At 33.8% G+C, this 26,531-nt stretch overlaps 4 protein-coding genes across 5 annotated transcripts; 2 read left to right on the top strand and 2 right to left on the bottom strand.

The window, feature by feature from the left end:
• Positions 1-5,046: 5,046 nt before the first annotated feature.
• On the bottom strand, positions 5,047-6,665 carry LOC114715353 (acyl-CoA-binding protein). The gene is made up of 4 exons (XM_028900170.1): positions 6,569-6,665; positions 5,629-5,746; positions 5,469-5,531; positions 5,047-5,374 (listed from the first exon to the last, which is right to left on the bottom strand). The coding sequence occupies exons 1-4, from the start codon at positions 6,578-6,580 to the stop codon at positions 5,295-5,297; spliced, it is 273 nt and encodes a 90-aa protein (XP_028756003.1). The 5' UTR covers positions 6,581-6,665; the 3' UTR covers positions 5,047-5,294.
• A 2,148-nt stretch (positions 6,666-8,813) lies between these two features.
• LOC114715339 (60S ribosomal protein L13-1-like) lies at positions 8,814-11,476 on the bottom strand. Its single transcript, XM_028900155.1, has 5 exons — positions 11,404-11,476; positions 10,444-10,559; positions 10,191-10,324; positions 9,389-9,547; positions 8,814-9,259 (listed from the first exon to the last, which is right to left on the bottom strand). Exons 2-5 carry the CDS (start codon positions 10,550-10,552, stop codon positions 9,038-9,040), a joined length of 624 nt encoding a protein of 207 aa, XP_028755988.1. The 5' UTR covers positions 10,553-10,559; positions 11,404-11,476; the 3' UTR covers positions 8,814-9,037.
• Positions 11,477-20,021: 8,545 nt separating this feature from the next.
• LOC114715337 (probable polyamine transporter At1g31830) lies at positions 20,022-22,805 on the top strand. Of its 2 annotated transcripts, none has more exons than XM_028900152.1 (2): positions 20,022-20,199; positions 21,039-22,805. In XM_028900152.1, exons 1-2 carry the CDS (start codon positions 20,047-20,049, stop codon positions 22,494-22,496), a joined length of 1,611 nt encoding a protein of 536 aa, XP_028755985.1. In that variant the 5' UTR covers positions 20,022-20,046; the 3' UTR covers positions 22,497-22,805. The 2 variants fall into 2 exon arrangements, with proteins under 2 accessions (XP_028755985.1, XP_028755986.1); XM_028900153.1 differs by lacking the exon at positions 20,022-20,199 and adding an exon at positions 20,666-20,863.
• Positions 22,806-23,614: 809 nt separating this feature from the next.
• Positions 23,615-26,213, top strand: LOC114715338 (ankyrin repeat domain-containing protein 6). Its single transcript, XM_028900154.1, has 2 exons — positions 23,615-23,933; positions 25,168-26,213. The coding sequence occupies exons 1-2, from the start codon at positions 23,797-23,799 to the stop codon at positions 25,808-25,810; spliced, it is 780 nt and encodes a 259-aa protein (XP_028755987.1). The 5' UTR covers positions 23,615-23,796; the 3' UTR covers positions 25,811-26,213.
• Positions 26,214-26,531: the final 318 nt, after the last annotated feature.

Genomic DNA, 26,531 nt, shown 5'->3' with positions numbered 1-26,531 from the left:
CTATGCATATCGGCTCCCCTCACAATGTTACTGTTCATATAAACCGGCTTGGAGCATTGATGTGTTAGGAAAGTCTATGCAAAGGTTACGTGTCTAAAGGGTTTCCGGTTGCCTTTTTTATCGCTTTCTCAGTCCCAAGTATTATATAACGGTGAGAGCCTCCTAATTCATTCATAACCGTAATATCTTCTCTCATGTCTCCTTCCTTCCACTGCATTCATCTCCATCCTCTATCTAACCTCTCATGGCTTTTGAGCATGACAGACTCGATGAAGTTGCCCCTTCTGCAGAGAATTGGCAAGTGGTTGTGAAGGTAGACCGCCTGTTCATGAGGTCTGAGTACCATGTAACTGAGAGGGACTTTGGATTCCCCCAAGAGGCTGATCTCTCGATATGATAGTATTGGACGAGGATGTCTGCCACTTTCGTTTATGATTCATGCGTATTGGTTTTTTTATCAGTTTTCTGCACATGTGGATAAGCTTCTCTTTATCCTTTCTATGAGGCATACTAGGATGCTACTTAGGATTGATGGGGATAGGCTGATAAATCATTTCTTTAACGTCCTTCTCAAGGGGAAATGTTTATCATCCAATACATCACCGCGGGTGTTGGTGGTGAGGACATTCATCAGAAGCACCGTACTTCTTCATAGCACATTGGTCCAGAAGCGTAATTTCCTGTGTTCCTGCCTGCTACTTCAAACACTGTTTGTCAACGCTATCAGCAGGGAATCTTCTTCTGGTTGCAAAGTCAGAGGTAAGTGTAGAACATGTTATTCGTCACACCCGCAAACTTCAAACACGTATCATATTTTGCTACATAACTGTGTTATTATTATTTGTTTTTTCACCAGATGTCGATGGTCCGCTAATGAGTATCGAGAAGGGTAAATGGGGAAGGCAGAAGGGGATGGTCACATATCTGTTGACCTTTGTCATAAGAGACACTCAGTGAGCTAATCTCATGTTGACCATCTATTTACTTATATACATGATATGCTTGTGTACTTAACGCTGATGTTGGCTTATTTCAGGAGAGACAGGCTCAGGCGTCCTTTATGGAGACTCAGCTGAAGAGGCTTGGAAGAGTTATCTTCTTCTAAAAAAGATGCATACACTCGTGACTCTGGTCAACTATGCTGAGGTGAATAGGCAGCAAGGTATGGTCATAGTGTAGGATGCATAATTGTTTGGGTTATGCATGTTTATGGCCATCACATATAGGGAATGTTTCTGCCAAGAAATAGGCTTTTGGTTTTCGATTTTTATCCAAAGTCATGTATTCGATGGCCAAGCTTAATGTATTTTTACAATCCATTGACGTCTAATGTAATGGCTATATCAACTACAATCAATGTTTAGGTATTTTAGACCAGTGTGACTGAATATTAACTGTGAAGGTATGATTTACAGCTAAATAGCTAATGCCTTTGCTTGTCTACGGACATTATGAGACCATAGTATTCCTTAAAATAAGTGTAATGCATGCTCAAGAAAGTAAGTGTTTTCTGAAGAACACACGTGTTAATTTTTTAATCAGCATGCAGATAGAAAAGAACATCGACTTCATATACTGAAACAGTTTTTTTTTTGTTATTACCCACTGGTCATCGCCTTTGGTTTTCCACTAGATTCATATGTCCTTTTTTTTTTTTTTTTGCTACGGTTAAATACAGAAGTCAGTAAGCAGCACATATTTTTCTTGTCAATTACGTACCAAATCAGAATATAATTATTATTAAAATTGGCATGCTTTTGATTTGTTAGTGGTTGTTGATATGTAGCTGTCAGTAATTGCAGACCATGGTTTCTGGAACAAGTATTATTATAAGTCTAATTACTTAACATGTTATAATCTCAAATTAAACAGCATATCATGTCCAACCTTGCATGAACATAAACCATGGGATTTTGGTCATCATTATGCAGTTGCTTTCCCACCTGTCTGTCAGTCTCATTGGTCTTTACAGATGCATGTTTTTTCCCACCTAAACTTCTGAAATTGATTGCCAACCCGATATACATGATATGGAAGGCCATCGTGAAGATTTGGGATATGCATTTATCAGTACACAAGCTTCCATTTTTTATGCTGGTGCACCTTTGGTTAGTGTGTTCATCCTTGCGTCGTGCTTCAAGAACTATTTGAGTGTCTTGAAATATGATGCTACCTCACCAACTTGGTCCAAATGGAAGGAATTTGGGTATCTTAAGCATCATGTTCCAGATTTAATATTTAAAGTGATATATATAAGGAAAAATATTATTGGGAGGAGTCTCCGTTACGGTGTCTGACAGTATCTTGAGAGATTAGTCTCTTATTATTTAGGTAGGAAGATTCTGGGAAACTAAAAAAGCAAAATATGATGAACTATCACGACAGCAAAAGCTTTTCCCTTCCCCAGAGTTGTACATGAGTTCCCATGAATCAGAAGTTGATTTACAAGCAGGTATGCTATTGCATTACTGCATATTGCAATTTTTCAATCCAGTCAGCTATGGCTTAGTGCTTTATATGGCTTCATATCTAAATGATGCTGAATGGGTGCTCTCGGAGATCTGAGGATATAATTGCATACGGATTTGCTTCAGAAAATCTTCACAGCAGATTATACTTCCTGCAAGGGAAATTACATAGCATCATGTACAGTAACCTCTTGCCCCCACTAAGCTTATAGGCTCGATTAAACATGCAAGACTCATTGAAAATGGTTTGTTGGCCCATTATTTTTTGGGGGCAGGTTTCTGGTTGTTTCTTTATCCGGCTTGCAATTGCATTGTACGTAGTGGCATTTCCTTCCTTTGTTAAGGGGATTCAACGCTAGTTTCAGATCAAGTCTAATTAAGAGTTTTTAAATATTATTAAAAAAATCAAAATGCTCCCTTCATACTTAAAAAAATTTAAAGTAGGTGTAAGTCTGAAAGATTTAATTAAATTTAAAGCAGGTGTAAGTCTGAGGGATTTAAGTAAAATTTTTTTCTTTATTTTCAGTTTGTTTTGTGTTTTCTTTCTTTTTTTTCTTTAAATATATGTGTGTATTAATTCTTTCCATCCAAAGCAAAGCAACTCATCCATAAATATCTAGAAACACAGTAGCAAGAGATATAAATATTTATAAGGATATTTTAGTCATTTGATTACATTTACAAACTATCAGATTAAGTATCACTTCCTTCTCTAAGATTTTGACTCTTAGATGCCTAAATTAAAATATTATGATTTTTAACTTTTTTTATGTCATTTTTCCTATTTAATGTGTACATTTTGTTAAGAATTTTTATAAAGAAATGATTAGTTACACCATTAAATTAAATAGAAACAAAAGACGAGGCGGGGCATGGAGGAGATACTTGTGGCCAAGGAAGGTGACAAGTGAGGTTTTTTTTTACCAAGTACAAGTGAGTTTTTTTTTGTTTTTTTGATACAACAAGTACAAGTGAGGTTGAAGCTGTGAAAAGGTGAGGAAGATGGGTGGGCAGCTGGTAGTGGGCCCACCACGTTTTAAGTTTAATAAAACCCTTGCATTTGCATATACTGAGTATGATAGTTCAATGAAATCTGTGTGTTGCATAATTAATAACATAATTACTACCTTGATCCTTAACACTATGTCTGATCCTAATTATAAAGCTGATTGATTAATTTGAAGAGATTAAAAAAAATATTAAGTTAGTTATTTGTAATAAATAAGTGTTGTCTTTCTTAAAATATCTTTACTAATCAAGTTTTTTTGGCTAAAACTACTATTATTAGAGGGACTATCTTGAAAAAGAATGTATAAATATGATAGACAAAGTGGATTAGGAGCTTATAATTAGGACCAAAATAAAAGTCAAATGAGATCTTATATTAAGGATCAGAGGTAGTATAAAAACTAGTTTGACATTTAATTTGATCATAAATATAAAATTTCAATCCATTTTATCTTCTATATTTACTTACCATTTTTCAAAGTAGTCCTCATAATAGTTACACGTGTTAAAAGTTTCTATAAAAAGATAATTCTAATACACATTATCTACAAAGATTTTAGAAAAAATAACATCCATTTATTACAAATAAATAACTTTTTTAATTTTTTAAATTAGTCAACTGGTTTTTATATTAAAGATTGAAGGTAATATTTTCAAAGACCACCTCACACAGTGAGATTCTTTTTGAACAATGATGAAGTAGGGGTTGCTTGCCCACTTGCCATCATGAGTCAATAAATTGGGCTTCTTACCCCGCATTTTATCCAGAAATAATAATAATAATAATAATAATAATAATAATAATAATAATAATAATAATAATAATTGTTGTTGTTATTATTATTACTACATAATCTAATTAGTACCACGAGTTAATCAGCACCGACTCAGTAACAAGGGGACCTAATGATTTAATCACGCCAAATGCCGATAAAAGAAGCCCACCCCACATCTCAACATTCACAACTTACTCATCATAATCAAAGTGCCCAACCAATAAACACAACCAAGAGTGACTCATATTTAGTTGTGTACACGAAAATTCAACGTTTAAGAAGATCCCTATGCTTTATTAAATTCGATTAACTATATTCGATTTCTCTAAAAGATTTGATTTTGACTCTAAAGGATTTGATTTTGTTTGTCCGCAAATCATCAAGTTGACTTCATATATTGCGTCTTTTGACATGGAGAATCTTGTGCCAATTTAAGAAATTGACGCTCCTAGATCTGCTTTACATTTAAAAGCATTTGATGTATGGCTTGGTAAATGAGTTAAATCATTTTCAATTAATGAGTGATATAACTTAATAGAAGTTACTCTATATAAATATGCACATGTATCGTTTTCACTTTTCACTAGGACAATATCAATTTGACAAGACCTGATCTTAAATTTTATTTAGGCAACAGGGTGGGTGGACATGTTTAATTCCCACAAGGAAGATATCTCTATTTTACTCGCTTTATCCTAACTTGCATTTAAATAAAAGCAGTAATGCGTTATTGATTTGGTTGCTACCATCTGGTAGGGAGCACAAGGAAATAAAACCAATCAAGCGATCCAGTGGGCGAAATGAATTGAAAGTAGAAACCATTTCAATCCAACCATATATAAATATCTTCTACTTGTTTCCACTCATTGGCTCAGCCACAACCAATTTCCATAAAGCTATAAGAACATTTAACTAAACAAAGTCACAGTTTGATTCATCACATAATGAGAGGAAGCATTGGACAGTGTCAGACTAAAAACTGCTTATGCTTATTTAGCAAACACGTTGAAATATAAATAAAGCAAGGCTAATGAAGATCTTATCAAGCAGCCATTCCTGCTTCTTCCAGAAGCTGCTTCACCTTGGTGATGTAATCATTCATAGCTTCTTCCTGGGATTTCCCTGTAAGACACAGAAAGTAACAAGTTTCGGTGTAAGATCAATTGGTCTAGCCAGCTTTCAAGTGATCCGTGTAATGCGCTATTTCCTTTTTTACCTTCAACAGCCTTCCATGCATCCCATTTGGCTCTGTCCCTCATGTTGAATATCCCGGGACGACCTGGAAAGCATACACATTCATAAGCATTAAAGACAATCCAAGATAAATTCTGAAGTTAAAGTTGCTGAATCTTGTTTGTTGAAAGAAAAGCGCTCACTAGTGTTAACAGGTCCAACAGTGGCCTGCTTGTACAATCCATAGAGGATAAGCTTGTTTTCATTTGTTGTAGTGTCAGGCAAAGTCTTGGCTTTCTCAGCGTACTGCTCAAAATCCTCCTGCATAACAATGTCCCAATGAGCGTGTGATGCATAAAGGTTTCCAAGTTCTCACTTTTGTTATTCATAATGGAAAAATAAAATGACTTCGTTAGCAAATTTTGCGGTTAAGTTTGAATAAAAGAGTGAAATTTTAATGCTACCTAAGCTAACTAGTAACCAAATCAATCCTTGTTGACTTAAAGTTGAATATGCTTGACTAAATTCTTACTTGCAGTTCTGATGAAACAGATTTCATTATGGCGATAGAAGGAGCTATTCCACAATTTTAGGAACAGGTTTCTTTCCACACTATATCAAATATTAGCTACGAACACTGAACTCCATAAATTTTACGAAAAAGTGAAGCGATCCCTGCAGCTAAAACTCCCTACATTTTTTTCTTCATTTTATTAAACCGCCTCATTATTACTTAAGAGTACAATCCTCCCAAGATACACAATCAGTAACCTAAAGCCTATACATAAAAGAGCAGATCCCCGCAGCTAAAACTCTCTTTGTACTTCCAAACCTATCAAGGATACCACTCGAAGGTTACAAGATACCCGCCAAGCAAAATAAATGGGAAAATAGGGCTTTTTCCCAGAACAAATAAACAGAGAACAGAAAATTTGTGATTGCTGAAGAAAAAATCCAAGAAAAACAGATCTGACAAACGAACTGACTAAAGAAAAATTGACAAAACCACACGGGGAAAGGCGCGGATCTGAGAAACTAGCATGCTTTTACAGTAAAGAAAGGACCGAACCGTGTGTGCAGATGAATAATATAACGAAGAATTAAAATTGAAAACTGGGGAAGACAAAGATTGAGGATGCAAACCTTGAGACCCATTTGGTTTCTTCTGGCACTTCTAGGAAGAAGATGATGAGATGAATTGCGTTACGTTCGAGGCCTCTTTATAATGCATCGCAGAGCAGGGTGGGGGAGCGACTTTGAACTCTCAGTAGCCACTAGCCAATCACATCCGTACACGTAGGATACTCCTCCCGTGGCCCTTTTGAAAATTGAATTCGGTAACCACTACCCCCAATCAACTGAATTTCTTTTATTATAAGAATCAATGCCTTATTTATGGCCACGAAAATGGTCACAAAATTCTCTTATTCGTGCGTTTTTATAATATTACCCCATATTCTATTTATAAGATTTTATTTATAAATTATAAATAAGATCTTATAAGACTTTATTTATGGATTATATTTAAAATCTTATAAATAGGACAGGAGATAATACTTTTTTTATGAGAAAATAAAATTCATCCATAGAAGGATTTTTTTTTTGGCTTGAGTTGCTTTATATTTCAAAAAATATTAGTGATAAATTATTCATATTTAGTATATAAATTTTCTTTTTTTTAACTGCTCAATGATAAACATGTTAAAATTCCAATTATTATTGACATTTTTGGACCAAAAAAAATTATTATTGACATGTTCATATACAACAACTTCACCCGGTCCCTTGCCAACAAGCTCGCGAGGTCTTCCATAGGGCCCCCGAGATCAGCCCAGTTCCAGCCCAAATTGACTCTTCTTGACAAACAAAATTAGGGAGTTAATTTTTACATTCTTTCCTCACATTTGTCATTCTTCTTCAAATTAATATGCCTAACTATTAAACTCATACAATAAAATGTTATATAGGAGTATTTTAGATTCAAAAGATTATAATTGTTAGTATTAAGTAACTAATTTATCTTAATTTAATCAAATTACTTAAATAGCTCCTTCATTAAGGATTATCGGAATATCAAGGCATCAATGTATTTTTTAATATTAAAGCAAAAGGCTTAGGGAAAAACATAAACTTCTTAATGGCACAGCATAGTTTGATATAGAAAACAATAATTGAATTTGATATATTATAAAGTGCTATTAACATTTAATTTAAATGGTGGAGAAATAAATTGGGAAAATTGGGATAAATCTTTCATTAAAAAATTAATTGGTAAATCTTTGAGAATTTTGTATAATTCAACTTCCTTGTGTGCGTTCTATCTTCCCTTATACATAATCTTTTTTTTTTTTTTGCACGACATCTTTCCTTTTGCAATTAAACTTTTCTTATGTATAATCCATCTTCATTATGTACAAATTAGCTCCTTATATCTAGATAATATTTTATATAAATGATCTTTTGTACGGCTTAACTTACTTTATGTGCAGCTTATCTTCGCTTGTGTTATCCATCATCATCAAACATTTACTAATTAATTTTTCAACAAAGAATTTATGCCTAATTTTCTCAAATAAATTTCAGTTGAGCATATAAAACATGTTCTAAAAACAGAGCGAACAAAATCATGGGCAAATTAATTTTAACAAGTTTCGACTTCAATACTAACAGTTTGAGGAACATATCTCCACATCCCAAGATTTCAAATATTCTTTTGCCTATTTGTTAAAATTAAAAAGGATCCAAGAAAACAATTAATGAGATGTTATCTCCCCATTAACATACCTCCAGCTCAAAATATAAAATAAACTTTATTAGAAGACTTGATTTTTCTTTTATAACATTTACTTTTGTCCAAACATTTAATAATTTTCTTTTAATTTTAACCCCCATATATTCTTTTTCCTCTTTAATCCATTTCTTACATTTTTTTTACTTATAATAAGGACATATTTAGGAGAAGAAAATACACACTTATATATTTATTATTTTAAATTAATTTTAATTAATTTCTTAATAAACGTAAATGAATAAAATTTTCTCCTATTTTGATTATGTATATGTTCAATACATAGTGGGATACTTGCCCCTACACAAAGCTAAATACTACTTTCAATTATAATTATAAGAACTAATTGACTAATTTAAAAAGATTAAAAAAATAAGTTAAGTTAATTATTTGTACTAAATAGATGTTATCTTTCCTATAATATCCCTACTAATTAAATTTATAAGCTAAAATTACTATTATTAGAAGGACTACTTTGAGAGGGAAAAAAAATAGATTGGAACCTTATATTTAAAACTAAAATAAAAATCAAACAAAGTCTTATATTATGAACCGGAACTAGTAATAAAATCATCAGGGCAGGCATATTTCAGGCACCTATTAAGAAACATAGAGGAAAAATTAAGACTAAAATGATATCATCCAGAATTCAGACGCACCACAGAGAAAAGCAGAGGACTGTAAATTAGTAACCGTTCACAAGGTGACATTTAAACTAGAATGCTCTAAATAAAACCATAGACGTTGAATCTCATACAAAAATAAAATGGCATGGCAATCAATTATCTATTAAATGGCGGTACAAAATGGGTGCTAAAAGATCATCACTTCTTTTCTTCCTTTTCTGCTTCGGCAGCCCTCTTTAGCCTGGCACCGATATGGCGAGCATTCGTGCGTTCGGCACGAAGCTTCTTATAAGCATCAAATGCCTTCAGTTCATCTGTGACCTTAACAAGCTCGACGGACGGCTTCTCCCTCACAATTGGCAAGTATTGTCCCTGCACTTGAGTGGCATTGGCAAGCTCCTCGGCAGCAGAATCACCAGCCTGCAATAGCCAAAGTTAACATATATAGAGATGTCAAATAAAACCTTTTTTTTTTTTCCCCCCTTCTTCATCAAGGAAGATAGTCACCACAACAAAAATTTACCAAACATCCCAACGATCTTATTTTACCTTGAACTTGCGTGCACGCCTTGGGAAGACAACCAATTTGGCCTTGTATGTTTTCAGCCTCTGGACGTTAGTCTGAAGACCTTCTAGAGAACGGTTCCTTCGGCGATGATCAACAGCAATGCCAATGGTTGGGGCAAGCTTCCTAGGAATGCCTGCAGCCTGATATTACAAAGATTAGAGTAGATTAGATTAAATAGGTTCTTTATACTTTATTGCTCTATAATCACTGTCTAAGAAGGGCTTAACCAGATAAATTTTACAAGCTTTAACAGTGGTACAAAGAATCATAACAAAATACTTAAATTCTCTCAAAAATTAATTTCTACACACTAGACACATCCTTGCAGCCAGAATTAAGGGGGTGTTTGGATGGAAACCAAACTTTCAAAAATGCTTTTACGGTTTACGAAGTAAATATATGGAAGAGTTTGTCTCGTTTTGCGAAAAAGTGCTTCTCTGAGGGTTGCCAAACACCCCCTACAAAGCTTCCCAGCAAGGAGTTGTAACACATAATATACCAGCGCTAGATTCCAGAACAACCCTTCTAATATTAGCATCCTAAAACAAGTTAGAACACGTAACACAAAACACAAATTGGTAAACAAACACTAAAGCAACATAACAAACAGTAAAGATTTAAAAAAAAAGTTGCCAGTAGATGTGAATTTCAGAAAACTACAATTTGATAAGGAATAACCAACAGGCATTGCTCCTAGCGGAAGAAGTTAAGTGCTGCTTAAACACGATAACATAAACAGAGCAACTAAGTGCAATACGACATAAGGGGTAACAAACGGTTTACCTTCAGTTCTTCTAAGGAAAATCCTCTTCCAGCTCTGACTTTCATGTTGTATTTCAACGTTTGGCCATGAACAACAGGCCTAAGGGGTCCAGCTGTGGGCCTAGGGAAAATCTTAACAGCTTTCTTTTGCCGAGCTAGAATCACCAGCAAGTAAAAAAAAAATTGGAAAAGAAAAAAATAAGTATAAATCCAAAACGATAATTAATTCATTAGAGCAAAGGTTAAGAGAAAGAAGGAAACCATATAAAATTACCTAAACGTCTCCTCGTCTTCCTTGCTGGTTGATTAAACCATGTCTTCACATAATTTTGCCAATGCTTCCGGAAGTGACCGTTTGGGATAACATTGTTATGCTTAACCATAGCTTACCTGACAGCAAAAATAGCAGAAAATATAAAGAAAAAATTGAGGAAATATAAGAGCGGCATACAATAATATAAACAAAAGCAAAAATCTCAAAACCCTGAGATACTACATTGGTCCTGTTAAATCAATCCGCACTTCACGCACAGTGGGACACCGTATAGTAGAGCACTCCCCTAAGGGAAAAATCTACTTTGCTGGTAACAGTGAAAATAAGGTAAAGAGGAAATGCATTCTATCTACATTGAAATTGTGCCAATTAAATTTAAACCTGGCGACATCATTCATCTGATTAATTATGAGATAATGTTATTGATCACGTAACATACAATTCTTGTTTGCCATTTTTAAAGGTTATCCTTCTATCTCAGGAGCTCAACTCAAAGCATTGTGATAAGGATACGATAATACAAGAGTACATTAGAATCATTACCGAAGCCGAGCAAAGAAAAGTATATCACTATTGAGTGTTTGTAAATTGCATTCCTCAACTACTACTTGGTATGGTGGACGTGAGAAGGGAATTTCACCAAGCAACTGATAACTATACTTCGTCAATAGAAGTTATTCTATAAAAAGAAAGCCGCGGGGAGAAAAAGTGACACATGTCCCTTGCATACAGATTTCTAGAAACCAGAAAACCATATAAGAGATCCATGTTAAATTATTCATTTCAGGCTATCTTCCACATTAAAACCCCGAAAAACCATCAGCAATAAGTTCAAAAAGGTATATAAAATCTCCAAACAGAATCGTACAGCATTATCGCCAAGAATTACAATGGTAGAGACATAGAACATCGGATGAAAGAAAAGCAAGAGACACCAGAAGCATCTGAAGCATGAATTACCTGAGGCTTCTTCACACGCCGAAGCACAAGGGGAAGCCGCACCAGAGCTGGAGGAGGTAGAGGCTCGGTCTAGTCTAGGTTTTAAAGAAACAACAAAGTGACTGGCGATTGCTTTGTCTGTTCCGGGCCTTCGTTTGTTGGGCTAGACTAAAACGGGGATTTAGATTTCGCATGTTTTCTCATTTGTTGGATTGATTAATGGGCCACGAAGATAACATTTGTGGTGGACTCACTTGCCAAAAATGACTGCTTAGAATTGGTTAAAAACCAGTCTGCCAACCAAAGAAACTTTTTAAGTGGCACCGCCTTAGCCCACCAACCTACAGACTGAACCGTATTTTTTTTTCAATTTTATTAATTATTGTATTTTATATTCTATGTAAAACATTAAAAAAAAAGTATCTATATCATTCATTTGGTGCTTTCAATCAAGTATTTGAAGAAAATACTCCTCCGATCCTTAATATAAGACATATTTAACTAATTTGATTTGATTAAAGAAGTTAGATAAGTTAGTTAATTATAGGAAATATAACATGCTTTTTGTAAAACACCATAATCATCTTTCTTAATATCTTCTCTCTCTCTTCTATTTGATTATGGTTGAAGAAAATTCATAAGGGTAATTTAGAAAAAATTGATAAATATGAGAAGTGGGTCTTATATTTATAACCAAAATTAACTTAACAATTGGTCATATATTAAGGATCAGAAGAGTATAAAAATATCATTATATTTTGTTTATATTATATAAGGAAAAAATTTAAAAATAAAAAAAATTAATTGGTAGGTTGATGGGTTAGTATGACAGGTTAGGGTTAGTTAAAAACCAACCTATACCACCTAGCCCTAATTCACCACAAGCCAGTCCGCAACTCGCGGATTGGCCTTTTTTACTTCGAATAGGTTTGTATTAAAAAAAAATTAAAATAGATAGATCTCCCTAATGACCAAAAAAAATTACTGAGTATTCATTTTCATTTGTAGAAGAAAATATATGAGCTAAGTAAATATCATATTTTGTCTCAGACTTCTAAACATTTAATACATATTTTTCTATGTGTGTGTTTGTATATATTACTCCTCTAGTTTTAAGGGTGCAAACTAGTTAAAGAGTTAATTTTGATTTTAAATGTAAAAACTTACCCCATTTTATCTTTTTTTTTTAAAATCAACTTATCTATTTTATAAACTGACATATAATAAAATATTGTACGGATGTATTTTAAGAGAATCATATCACATTTATTGAAATTATATAATTTATTTAATATTTTTTATTCTGTCTCAAATAATAAAGTAGCTCATACTTCTTCTTTTTTTTTTACAGAAAATCGATTTATTAAAAGTAAAAAATTTAGAATACATTCAATACTCCAAGATATATTTGCCGGTGTGCTTACGGTGCACCAATGTGCCTGCGTTCCAATTCCCTAAACCTAAGGGGACTTGGTTGAAAAATTGGGCTTCACAAAAATAGGAGAGAAGAGAATTATCGGCTCAGAGCATAAGCCCAACAAGACATTAGGGAGAGAAAAAAAAGCCACGGCTCCAGAACATGATGTGTCCAGATCTTGGCCCCACATATTTGGATCGAAGATAGGGACATCCCGGTAGTTCATGTAGGTGTTAAGAATTAGAGGTGAGTGTTTTGCCACAAAAAAGGAATTAGAGGAGCGCGCGCGTGTGGTTTTAATCCAATGAGATTTTTTTTTGGTAATAAAATTTTAGAAAAAGAGCTGGACTCAAGGACAGGACACTTAATATTTGATTCACTGGGATCTGTGCCTGTGGGTACAATAGCATCTAATGAGATTTTTCATTCTTTGCTTCCACTCACCAGTCACCCCTAATGATTCAACGTGACTGAGTTCCAATAAGTCAACCCAATGATACGAAAGGTGGGTGTTCTTTTCCAATCACAATTTTTCGGATGACTCTATGTGAGATAAAAATATAATTACACGTTTTTCTCAGACGTCATATAAAAGATTGACGATTGAAACAACTGAAACCGGAACTAGAATATTCATGTTCATGATTTATAAATAATATAATTTACAAAAAAAATTGATTAAAAACTCCCAATTAAAAATTATCTGTATAGTATCAAATAACTTGGGTCCTTAAGTTTGTGTAACTCATTTTTAATAAGGAAATTTAATCTTTTGGTTCCCATAGTTTTCACTCATTTGTATCTCAATCCTTATTGACTCGGTGCAACTCAGACCTTATAATTCTAACTCGGTTGTAACTAGAGCTGTTCATAGAATAAGACTGGAACAAGCTCGTCTTGGTCCCATCCCATTGAACAAAGAAGGGGCAGGATTTTTGTCCTGTGTCCCATCCCGGTTCTGATGAGACTGAAACAGGAACGGGAGATCCTATTTCCCTTTTTTTAAAAAAAAAAAACTATAATTTTTTGTATGAATTTTTATGTTATAATATTTATTTTTTATTGGGCTTCTAAAGATAAAAACATTATATAATAAAGAAACAATACTATAAAAAAATACCATAAAAGAAACTTTATATAATGGCTATATGAATTATTTTATTGAGGAATGAGGTTTTGTTGAGATAACACTGCAACTTAAGAGCTGAAAATCACTATAAAAATAATTATTAATAAGTGAATTGAATAATTTAATAATAATTATTAATAAATAATTTTAAAAAAAATACTCTAAGACAACCACGTCCGGCGTCCTGTCCCATCCTATAGTCGTCCCGTCCCAAATTTTTTTTGTTGCCTGTTCTATCTCATCCTGAACTGACCAAGATCGGGACGAGATAAGTTGAACACTTCTAATTGTAACTCAGTTTCTGAAATTTGATTTGTTGCAACTTAGTTCCTTTACTCATTTCATTTTTCAAAAACTCAGAGACTAAATTATAAAATGGATAAAACTATAAGGACTGAGTTGTAACAAATCAAATTTTAAAGATTGAATTATAATCAAATGAAAATTATAAAGATTGAGTTGCATCGAGTCAAAGATAAGGACTGACTTACAAACACATTAAAACTATGAGGATCAAAAGGTTCATTTTTCCTTTTTGATATATGTAATTTTTTCTATAATTGCATTTTCATTTTGTATATAGTTAAAGAAGAGTTACGTGTAAAACTTTATATTGTTCGCACTCATATTAAAGGGGTGTTAGATAAAAATATATTGCAACTAATTAGAGGTGGTAAAGACGGTTGGCCCTCCAATTAGTAGCCTGTAACATCTTAAATTCTATTTCAAGGATTTAAATATTTAAAAATTAAAAAAAAGATTCAAACTGTTATTTTTTTCGTTTTATCTAGGGTTTTTAACTTCAATTTATTTTGGGTGTTTTCTTTTTACCTTCTCCCTCGTCTTTTTTTTTTCCCCTCTTCTCCTTCTCTCACTCCGCTCTGTGGCTTGCAGCATCGCTCTCTCCCTCTTGTTTCTTTCTCCATTATTACATATTATTTTGGTAAGTAAAACTACTTCTAATTACAAAACTTCTCTTATAAAAGTTGTTATACTCAGTCAGATCTGTCTAACAATAGTAATTTTGTGTTGCTTAAAAGAAATTTTTGGTATAAAGTTTGGAGCAAGTATTTAGTTTTGATAAGTGTTAACGACGGTATTATAGATCTGTTACAGTAGATCATTTCTACCGGTTTAGATTTATCCATTTGTTGATTCTAGTATTTAAAAATTAATTTTTAATTAAAAATATGTTATGTATAAGATATATCATATTTATACCAATTAAAATTAAGTTAAATAATTTATTTGGGTTGTTTGACATATTATTGAGATTTTAATCGGTTTATTTTTATTTATTGGATGACTGGAGGTTTTAAAATAATTATTGTAGTTAAAATTTATTATTTATGAAATTATATATATGCCATTAAAATTTTAATTAGATTATTTATATATATAAATATTTGAGACACTATTGAATTTTTTATGGTTCAATTTTGAGGTTTAAATTTCAAATGAGATTTTTAGAATTTAGAATATAGTAATTTCATATTTAGAAATTTTGAAAAATTCTTTTTATTAAAGTAAATAAGTTGGAGGATGTAAATAAATAATTTGGTTTATCAGAAAATTATCAGTTAGTTCTAAAGTACTTAATTTTGGGTTATAAGGTTGTGAGAATTTAGAATAAAAATTAAATTAAATTCGAAATTTAACTAATATATAAAATTAATTAATTAATTAGTTTATATTAATTGTGTAGATTAATTATTGGTTGAGTAAAGGATTGACCTCGTGGTAATCCTTCTATTACTTTGGCGAGAGATAACCACTTTCCACTTATTATATGTACTAATATATTGTTTGTGAGTATTTTCCTATTTTTGAATAATATTTGTTATTTGGAATTCGAGTTGATATATTATATCTTTTGAGCTATGAAAATTGTCTTGTCGGATTTTTGGAATTGTGATTGAGAAATTTGAAAAAGATATGAGTTATATCTTATGGATTATACTGAGAAAACATTGAGACATTTTTCTTTATATTGTGAATGATTGGTTGTTATTTGGATTTTAGATTAAGCGCTGTCCTACCACGTGATAAGACCGCCATTGGTGCACATTAGTTGGCTTCTTCCTTCGTTCTCCAAAGTGAGGGATAAGCATTTGTGGCTTCTTATTCGTTTCCAAATTGAGAGATAGGCCTATATGTCTGATTGATTCCCCATAGTGAGGAATAGACTTATGTGGCTTGGGTGTTGGCCCCATAGTGAGAGTTTGGATGATTAAAATTATATTTCTATGGATATATCTATATTTCTCGAGCATTAATAATTATCCCACTTGACATCTCACAAGCCCATGTTAGTTTGTATGATGAGTTAAAAAGTTGGTTACTGAGGCGTTTGTCTCACCCCCCGTGATTTAACATTTTCAGGTAATAGCTCTAAGGCTGGTCCGTCAGAAAAGATGGTGGAGGCTCAGCTATCAAGTTTTTCTTGTATAGCCTCCCTTCTTTTGTCTTATGTGCTATTTTATTATATATTGCCACATAGCACTCATCTATTTTAATGTTGTAAACTAATAGATTCGATTACTACTAATTGATGAGAGGGCTATTAAAAAGTCAGAGGCCTCTAAGACTTTCCACATAACATTCGTTTGAAAGTATGAGTTTTGTTTATGCTAAGAATTGAATGATATTTTTGGACTTTGAAAGTCCAAGACCCAAGTTAAGTATCGATGTGCTCGTGATAAGTTTATTTTTTTTAATGATGATAGTGATTTTAAAATTTAAGATTTCTTCTTCTCTATCATGGTTAATCTTTTAAATAAATTGAAAATTTTGATCTAAATAGGTTTTAAAAGAATGCTCATCACATAGCCAACTCGTCGCAGGTTGAGCCCATGTAGGTCGATCCTAAAAGGACCGCCTCCTAGAGGGCCTGCATTTAGCCAGCCTGCCCTCCAAGGGATGAGTTGGTAGGTTAGCTCGCAAACCTCTATCTTTTTTATTTTTATGTATATATTTTTTAATTTTAAGATTGAATTAGAAATTTTTAAAAATTAAATTCTTCTTATTTTTATATTTTTATATAATTACATAATTAAATTAATCTCAAAACTCAAAATATAAATATATAACTCATTTTTAATAATTATTTTATTAGTACAAAAATGGTAAAACAATAAAAATATAAGAAATCAAATTTAGAATTAACAAAATACAAATCTATATGTAAATTGAGTAAAAATAATAAAAAAATTTTGCACGAAATTAAAATAAAATTTGAAAAGAATTTTAAAAAAAGGCGGGTTAACAACTAAGAGTTGAAAAAGACTACATCCAAACACTCTCAGAAGGTTTTTTTTTTGTTCAAGGTTACCTAAAAATGTTAAAATAGAGCAATATTGTTTTTTACCATTAAAAATATCGAGAATCAATATCAATTTTTTAATAGCCAATATTAGTTTTTTTAATGACATGAAACACTATTTCTATATTTTAAAACTTTTAAGTCATATTAAACCTAAAAAAGTGGACCTGGCTTATCTCCTTTTTCTTTTAGGCAGCGGACGGTTCTCTACCCCAAAACTACACCCTTTTTGAGGTAAAATGGTGATGGGGGCACTTTCTTTTCTTTTCTTTTTTCTTTTCTTAAGAACATCCAATAGCTTGAAGTATTATCCTATTAGTATCTGATATCTTAAAATAATTTTTAATACACTTAGCATCCTAAAATGTTTTTAATAGAACTACTAAACCAATTTTTTTTGCGATTATACTCTTAATTTGTTCTTTTAGTAACAATGAACACCCTAAACTTACGATAATGAGTGTTACTAAAAATACTTTAAATGCTAGATGTACAAAAAATTACTTAATGATATTAGACAATACTAAAAAAATTATTTTAGGAGCATCTAACTTCCCTCCTTTTTCTTACCTGTTGCTCATCTTCTACCCAAAACTACACCATTTTGGAATAAAATGGGGGATGGTGAGCATTTTTCCCTTCTAAGTGGTACCTAGGAACCTAAAATATACTCTTCCTGTTCTAAAATATTTTTTTAATATCATCCAGTATTTGAAATCTTGTGCCTAATAGTGTAAAATATTTTTCAGCAGCATCTAATATTTAGCAGTTGACATTCTAAAATATTTAGCGTGCCGTATTCTGAAATAATTTTTGATACATTTAACACTTAAAATATTTTAATTATCTAGGGACTGAAATCTCACATTGGCTTTTGATTATTCACTCAAACACTTCGATGATCTCGATTTTCCCCCCGAATTGCTCGTCCCTCAAATAACGAGAAAACCGCGATCCTTGCTTCCCCTTGTGTATCTGGGACTTGGATTCTCTCCACTACCTTTCCATCCTCTTTCCCCTCCACTACCCTTTTTTCTCTTCATAACTATTGGATCAAAATTCCAATGGTCCAGATTTAACATCTTATAAAAATAATATTATTAAAAAAATAAATTTAAATTGTTAAAATCTGGTCTGAACAGTTTACAATTGTATTAAAAAAAATTTGTTTTATAATAACAGTCTGTAGTTATGAACTGTTCAGATTAGATTTTAACAGTTTAAATTTATTTATTTATTTTTTATCATAATATTTATTTTTATAAAATGTTATAAAATATTAAATCTGGACAATTGGAGTTTTGATCCAATGGTTGTGAAGAGAAAAAGAGGGTAGTGGAGGGGAAGAGGATGGGAAGGGTAGTGGAGAGAATCCAATTCCGTGTATCTGATGATAAGTAAGCAACAGGAGGCTACTGGCGTGATCTTTAGCCATTTTTGAAAGTCGTGCCAACTGAAAATATGGAAAACAAGAAATTGATTTTTAAATTATAATTTTAAAACCCTATGTTTGGATGGAGAGAAAATAAAAAAGAAAAGAAAATGAAAGAAGAACATGGGAGGAGAAACGAGTTTTCTTCTGTTTGGATGAGCAGAGAAAAGTAAGAAGAAAAAAAAGTAAGAGAAAAAAATGAGATGTGAGACTCACTTTATTTTCTCTTCACATATGGAGAGAAAATGAGAAGAAAACTCGTATTTCCCATATGCCCTTCTCAAATATAGTCCATTAATATCACATTCTACTTTTAATACAAGTTTTTTTTTTTAATTTTACTTATGACTGCTTCATAATTCAACAAAATTATCTCATTATATTTGTGGCTAAAATCAAAAGCTACACATGAACTCTATCCTTTCTCATTCAATGAACAATGCAAGAAATTCGCACAAATTAATATATATAATATAATTTCTTCATCTCTTTCAACTTTTATATTAAATTTTTATTATTTATTAATAACCTATACATAATTTATTTATATCATTTTATTATGTTTGATTTTAAAAAAATTTAATTTTTACCTTTAAAAAGAATATTTTTTACTAAATTATTTGGCTTTTACAATATAATCACGTTGTAATATATTTTTATCAAATAATTTGATTTTAAATTATTTAATGATATCAACACTAATAGGATTCTTTTATTATGACATTTAATTTAATTTATAACATGATATATTTTGATATAAGAATAAGGGTATTTTTGTCATTTATATATTTACTCATTTTTTTTCTTTTTTGTTTTTTCTCATTCATCCAAATAGAAAGGAAGATAACATTTTCTCTCTAATTTTTTCTTCTCTCTGTTTTCTTTCCTCTAAACTTTTTTTCCATCCAAACGGAACATAAAAGTCAAGAGAGGAAAAGTTTATTAGTTAGCTGGACAGGAATAAGAAGGACGATATGATCGAGTTGGATTTTCTTGAAACTTTCATAAACAAAAGGGGCTAGCTTTTTCATATCAAAGTTTGCTAGTTATACTACTAGCTTTTTTTTTTTTTTTTTAATCAAAGAGATTTTATAACCTATAAGATCATGCGATGGAATCCTACTGCCGATATAAGATTGTAGTGTTTTCTGAGCCTCAAGTCATACATGTTAAATTATGCGCTTCATTATTCTACTTGTCTCGCATTTAAATCTGAATTGAAATATCAGAGTTTTTAATTGGGATAATGATATTAAATTCGTTTGATTATAAATGCATTTACTGCAACGCCATGGAAGTTGGAAGCTGATTTATTCCTCTAAATTATTCCTTCGTCTCCTTCTGGGTCGGCAAGGTGCGGCTCCATGGCCATCGAGGAGGTTGCCCGATCACCGGAAGAAGGAGGAACTACTGCTCACAACGGCGAGTACGATGGTATAGTCGCCGCGAACCCGCCTCCTCCAGCGGGGGGGTGTGACATTCAGCCGCCACCTGATGGTGTTTCTGAAAGCCAAGAGGTTAGCTGCCGCCTCCCCCCCCCCCCCTTTCTCTCTCGATCTGTTGTTAACGTAATCTGGCCCAGAAAGTACACCCTACTACGCCATTTTCGCGGAACAGCTTCCGCATCATCTTCTTATCTTGTCTTTTTTCTAACCAATTAAATTGTGTATTTGTGGGAGTCATTATTTGAATCCAGCAGCATAATCTATCAATATAGCGGGTTATATTTTTAAAAAAATTATTATATATAATTATAGACATAGAGGTAGAAATACGATAGCTTATTATCCAAGCAATATTGCCCATGTTTATAAATTTAAGAAAAAAATGACGTATTAACTTTAAAAAAGCATAATGTGCCTGTAAAATTAAAGACGAAGGGGGTATTTATGTCCTTCTGCCCGTCTTACCTTCCATTCTGCAGCCTCTCAGTCTCATACCCGGTCTCTCAGAACCAACAAGAAGTCTCATAGTTTCATTCACCTACCCTATGCTTACTCCTCTTATTCATGTGGCTGAAACGAGACATCAGACGTACAGGGAACCAGTAGCTCCATCTTGTGTTCCGTAGTCTTTAGTCTCATTATTTTATCTGATTCCATAATACTTACCTGACCTTTCAACGTTATATGATTTCTTTTCCACGATTGCTGATATAGGCGCTTGGTCTTAAACGGATCGGTATATTTCATTTCTTTCTGTCCCTTATTTCCATTTCGTTTCATTTGCTTTTTTTTTTATTGGCAAAAAAAAAAACTTTTCTTATATTGCTTAGAGAACTTGTCTCTTTACTGGTGACATATAAGTATTTTCTGTTTTATGTTTGTTAACTTGGAAAGCCATTTTCTGGGTGCAGAAGCTAAGGACCGCACCAAACACACGGGAGGTTACTGCAATGAGGCAGCACAATGGGAATGACTACGTTACCGTTGATGAATTACCCTCCCCCACGGCAAATAACTTGAAGAAGGTTTCGGTTCTTCCTCTCATGTTCATCATCTTCTATGAGGTTTCTGGGGGCCCTTTTGGCATAGAGGATACAGTCCAGGCTGCAGGTCCTCTGTTAGCCCTTCTTGGTTTCTTGGTTTTCCCATTCATATGGAGTGTCCCAGAAGCTTTAATTACTGCAGAAATGGGTACCATGTTCCCTGAAAATGGCGGCTATGTGGTTTGGGTTTCTTCTGCATTGGGTCCCTATTGGGCGTTTCAGCAAGGTTGGATGAAATGGCTCAGTGGGGTGATTGATAATGCCCTATACCCAGTTCTCTTTCTTGATTATCTTAAATCAGATATCCCTGCTTTAGCCAGTGGCTTTCCAAGAATTGCTGCAGCCTGGGGATTGACAATAGTACTCACATATCTGAATTATAGGGGTTTAACCATTGTGGGATGGATTGCTATTGTTTTAGGTGTTTTCTCACTCCTTCCTTTCGTGGTTATGGGGTTTATAGCGATTCCAGACTTGAAACCTTCAAGATGGTTGGTGGTGGATCTAAATAATGTGGATTGGAATTTGTATCTGAATACTCTATTTTGGAATCTTAACTACTGGGATTCCATAAGTACTCTTGCTGGAGAAGTGGATAAACCAAACAAAACTCTTCCAAAGGCTCTATTCTATGCTTTGATCCTAGTAGTTTTAGGATATTTTTTCCCACTTCTAATCGGTACTGGTGCTGTTCCTCTCAAACGCTCATTGTGGACTGATGGGTACTTCACTGATATAGCCAAGATCATCGGAGGAGTTTGGTTGAGTTATTGGCTACAGGCAGCTGCTGCAATGGCAAACATGGGTATGTTTGTTGCTGAGATGAGCAGTGATTCGTTTCAACTTCTGGGGATGGCTGAGAGGGGAATGTTACCTGAATGCTTTAGCAAGAGATCTCAACATGGAACCCCTCTTGTAGGAATACTTTTCTCAGCGTCAGGTGTAATTTTACTGTCATGGCTGAGCTTTAACGAGATTGTTGCAGCTGAGAACTTCTTGTACTCCTGTGGAATGATTTTAGAGTTCATAGCATTCATATGGTTGAGGATCAAACACCCCAATGCATCTCGGCCTTACAAGATTCCAGGTGGAACAGCAGGAGCAATTCTTTTATGCGTACCTCCTACAATAACGATTGGTTTTGTGTTAGCTTTGTCCTCTCTCAAGGTCTTGGTCGTAAGCCTCATTGCTGTGTTCATTGGTCTCATACTCCAGCCTTGTCTTAAATTTGCAGAGAAAAAGGGATGGTTAAAGTTCTCAGTCAGTTCTGAGCTCCCAGATTTTGACAATCGGGAGAGCAGTCATTCTTTGATAGAACAAAGTTGATCCTTATATTAGAGAGTTTATGCATTATGGAGTACGATTCTGGTCGTGTCCAACATTTCTGAATGCAACTACTGTACTATGGGAGCTTTGGCTTCCATCAGCTGTTTATTGCTATAATGGATGGATGGGGTGGTGGTAATCATCAGAAACATGTAAACAAGTGTGTATAGAATACCATGGGAAATGGAAGTTACAGTGTCTACAGGGTCTTTGTCTAGGTTGGCTTTCCTGGTCCTCAACTGTCATGGACAGTGTAATTAAGTTTAATAATTAGCATCTGAATGAAATCATTTAATTACTTGTGCTTCACTGTCCAGGAGCCATTGCATACTGTAGATTGGTGCAGCTGAAGGTGAACCAGACTTTGTGGGTGGGGTGTGGGTTTCTTGAGCCAATGAGCTCTGAGAGTCTAAGATCCCTCACTAAAAGTACATTTTAATTACAAGTAAATAATAATAGATTAAAAATTAAAAATATGAGTCAAACGGAAAGAATAGAAGAGAAAAATAAGAATCCAAACATAACCTTAATTTATTCAAGTTTTTCAATTGAAAATCGAATCAAACCAGATAATCTGAATTCAATTTTATCTGGGTTCAGTTCAGTTTTGTACACTACTAATTACTAAAACTAGCTTAATATGAAACTAAATAGGACTAGCGTATTAACCCAGTTGAACAATCGAAAAGGATTAAGAGATGAGTTCTTATATATATTTTTTCAAATAATGATATTTTTGAAGTGTAGATTTTTTTTCAAAAAAAACTATAGGAATTGATTAATTGATTAATCAATTTTTCCTAATAATTATTTATGGCAAGAGTTATTATCCTCAATATGTGAAGAGGTAAATTTTTTTTTTTGTGCCAACATGTGAAGAGGTAATTTAAACTATGAACAAGTTGCATAAAGCTAGTCTATTAGGCATCTCGAGAGTATAAGAGGGAGAAAATAACATTTGGATGATTTTCTTGAGGAGTTAAACTTTAAAAAATGATTTAAAAAAGAAATAAAATTTTGTGTAAGTCGTAAAATGAAATAAGGTAAACGTGAGTCGCCTAAATATAATTTTTGGCTTTTAGCCCTTTTTTTAATTTTCCTTAAAAAAAGTGAAATGGAAAACCGGAAATGCGAGGCGAGGGAAGAGAGGATTCGTTTAGAGCGTCTAGAGGACTGGAAGCAGCTGAGAGGAGAAGAGGATACGAAGAAGACCGGGAGAGTTCAATCGTGTTTCCGGAAGAGAGAGTACTGAGTTCGAGGCTAACAGTTTCTCCAGTGGCAAGAGGCACTGAAAAGGGAGATGGGTAATCCGCAGAACACGAAGGCCGGCGACGACCTCCACGCGGCCGCAAGATCCGGTGACCTCACCGCTGTTCAGTCAATTTTGAGTACGAACCCTTTGGCCATCAATTCCAGAGATAAGCACTCTCGAACACCGTATCCTTTCTCACAAAATTATTACTTTCTTTACCTTCTCTATCTGCCATTTATTTGGCTGTTTGGAACCCTAAGATTCTCTTTTTAAAAAATTCAAAAATCTCTCGGTTGCTGGGAAAAGCTAAACTGATTGGTTAAAGGGGGTTAGATAACTGTGGTTTTGTCCTCTGTGCTGTTGTTGGTTTCAGCCGGCTGCTAACAACGGCATGTCTGGAAAACCTTCCGATGTGGTGGTATGCCTAAAACGTTATTGTCATAAATTCGTCTTAATTTTTTTAATAGAAAATGGAGCAGCTTCTGTTAAAATTTAGCTGTTTATCTTGATTCTTGATGTTTGTTAGTGCGAGGAAGATATTATTGATTGGTTTTGTCGCCTGCTAGTGTCCCCTATGTACTTTTATTTTGTTGCGGATTTGAAGTCCGAATTCTTTTCTGTTTATGGGTTACTTAATGATGATTATAACGTCTTTACTTCAAGTATGAACACTGTCACCTGAAAATGTTATATTTCAAGAAGGGCAGTGGTGATCGGTGAAAGGGATCATGTGCGTTAAAGAATACAAAGGGTGCGTGAGCATAATTACCCCGAAGCTCTAAGCAAGTTTACTGCAAAGGAAGTGTTCATATCTAAAATTACAACATTCTAGTCTTGAATAAGCATTGCCTAGTTTCTCGCTGTGTATTTGTTGAGCTTAAGTTTTTTCCCTCTTTGTTTTCCTTTTCTTGTTCTTAATTGTGTTGTATCTTCTGTTTTTCAAAACTAATTTTCGAGAGCATTTCAAAATGGCTCTCGTTGACCAGCTTAGAGAGACAAGCGGATGATGAATTCTTGCGTGCCTAATAGATTGGAAAAGCCATGTTTTTGTTGGGGAGACTTCAACGTGGAACTGAGATTTCAAAATTTTCTGGTATAAAAGAGTGATGTTGGCATGTTGCATATTTTGTGCCTACAGAAGTTTCATCCTCATAGTCCCATGATATTTATTGTTAAAATCATCTATCCTTTTGTCAAAAAAAAAAAAGAATAATAATAATAAATATTCCCTTTGTTCCTATGGATGTGGCTTCCGAGTGTTTTTCTGCATTTCATCCTTTTATCATTTTATGCTAGGCTTACATAGTAACAATGTACATATAAGTTGGGTATGATGTGGTTTTCTTGTTATTTTGGGATCTTAGTGTAGATTTCTCGTGTTACTATATAGTTTCTTTGACGAGAAACTTTGGACCATAGACTACATTTAGCAGCATGGTCTGGGCAAGCAGAGGTAGTCAATTATCTCTGCAAGAACAAGGCTGAAGTTGGTGCTGCTGCCATGGATGACATGGGAGCGTTACACTTTGCTGCACAGAAGGGACATTTAGATGTTGTTCGTGCCCTACTTTCAGCTGGGGCCCCTGTCAAAGCTTCCACTCGCAAAGGCATGACTGCGCTTCATTATGCTGCCCAAGGGTCCCGTCTTGAACTTGTCAAGTACTTGGTGAAGAAGGGGGCAAACCTTGGTGCCAAGACTAGGGCCGGAAAGACCCCTTTGGACCTTGCCTCCAATGAAGAAGTCCGTTCATTTCTAGAGGAACGTGAAAGGTTGGGAAAGAATGGAGAATCAAGCAAGGAAGAGAAAGCTGAAGAAGGTGATCTAAAGCCATCAAGCAAGGAAGAGAAAGCTGAAGAAGGTGATCTAAAGCCATCCACATCAGGACCTGAAGATAATCCTGGTGCAGAATCTCCTTGTCCACTGGACGAAGAAAATGATGATGGAAATAAGAGGAAGGGTGATGAAGATGATGCAACAGAATTCTCGCCGCAGCCAAAAAAGGCACGGGTTAAGCTAAGCCATCTTCAAAGTTCGGATGATACCCAAGAAGAAGAGCTGTAATTTAGCAGAATGATGGAAGGGTGGAACTTTTGCCCTGTAATAGTACAAGGTCTGGGGTTTCTTAATACTAGATTGATAGATTTGCAGCATCAATTTTGTCAGCTTGTCTTATAATTCATCTAGTTGACCTTCATATTAGAAATGGCCACTTTTTCGTGGATTATTTGTTGGGTCTCCTTGGGACCTCTGGGCGCTGTTATTGCATTTGTAGGAGTAAAAATATCCACTACATGGGGTGCCTTCGTTCTTGCTTTCACTCGAGAAAAAGCATCGCATTCTGGCTCTAGTGAAATTTACATCCGGAAGTCGAAATCTTGCGATTCACTTGTTGTATTATCATTTAGAAAGTGTTATTTGTAAGAACCGAAACGAAAATTTCAAGAGCAGTTTTATCGGCAAAAAATGAGTCGAAACTTGACCCTTTCGTGCTTCTCAGAGCCAGAGCATTTTTCATGATTCCCACAGGTCGCAGCAGCCATTGTTTAGTTTTAGGTGTATGGATGAGTTTTTGCATAAATCAAAGTAATAAACTGATCAATATTTTTACCTCATTTTTAAATATGAGGCATTTTAGACAGACCAAAAAATTTGATGCTTTTAATACAAGGCATTTCATGAAATTTATGGCAAAATGTCTTGTATTTGAGAAAGTACCGCAAAATCCATACCCATAATCACATTACAGCATTCTCATTTTTCAAATTTCAAAACACACACACAC

This window comes from Neltuma alba, unplaced genomic scaffold (assembly GCF_004799145.2).
Source record: "Neltuma alba isolate B1F8T4 unplaced genomic scaffold, ASM479914v2 tig00011587_pilon, whole genome shotgun sequence".
Classification (NCBI taxonomy): domain Eukaryota; kingdom Viridiplantae; phylum Streptophyta; class Magnoliopsida; order Fabales; family Fabaceae; genus Neltuma; species Neltuma alba.
This window is presented reverse-complemented; position numbering and strand designations above follow the sequence as displayed.

Bases quoted from the DNA above. Each gene is read 5' to 3' on its own strand.
- LOC114715353 (XM_028900170.1), bottom strand. The intron at 5,532-5,628 runs GTGAGCGCTTTT...TATGCTTTCCAG, and splicing joins TGTTGGACCTGTTAACACTA to GTCGTCCCGGGATATTCAAC. The intron at 5,375-5,468 runs GTAAAAAAGGAA...TGTGTCTTACAG, and splicing joins TGCATGGAAGGCTGTTGAAG to GGAAATCCCAGGAAGAAGCT.
- LOC114715338 (XM_028900154.1), top strand. From the start codon at position 23,797: ATGGGTAATCCGCAGAACACGAAGGCCGGCGACGACCTCCACGCGGCC. The intron at 23,934-25,167 runs GTATCCTTTCTC...TTTGGACCATAG, and splicing joins GATAAGCACTCTCGAACACC to ACTACATTTAGCAGCATGGT.
- LOC114715339 (XM_028900155.1), bottom strand. From the start codon at position 10,552: ATGGTTAAGCATAACAATGTTATCCCAAACGGTCACTTCCGGAAGCAT. The intron at 10,325-10,443 runs GTAATTTTATAT...TGGTGATTCTAG, and splicing joins GAAGACGAGGAGACGTTTAG to CTCGGCAAAAGAAAGCTGTT. The intron at 9,548-10,190 runs GTAAACCGTTTG...TTGTAATATCAG, and splicing joins TTTCCTTAGAAGAACTGAAG to GCTGCAGGCATTCCTAGGAA.
- LOC114715337 (XM_028900152.1), top strand. From the start codon at position 20,047: ATGGCCATCGAGGAGGTTGCCCGATCACCGGAAGAAGGAGGAACTACT. The intron at 20,200-21,038 runs GTTAGCTGCCGC...TTCTGGGTGCAG, and splicing joins GTGTTTCTGAAAGCCAAGAG to AAGCTAAGGACCGCACCAAA.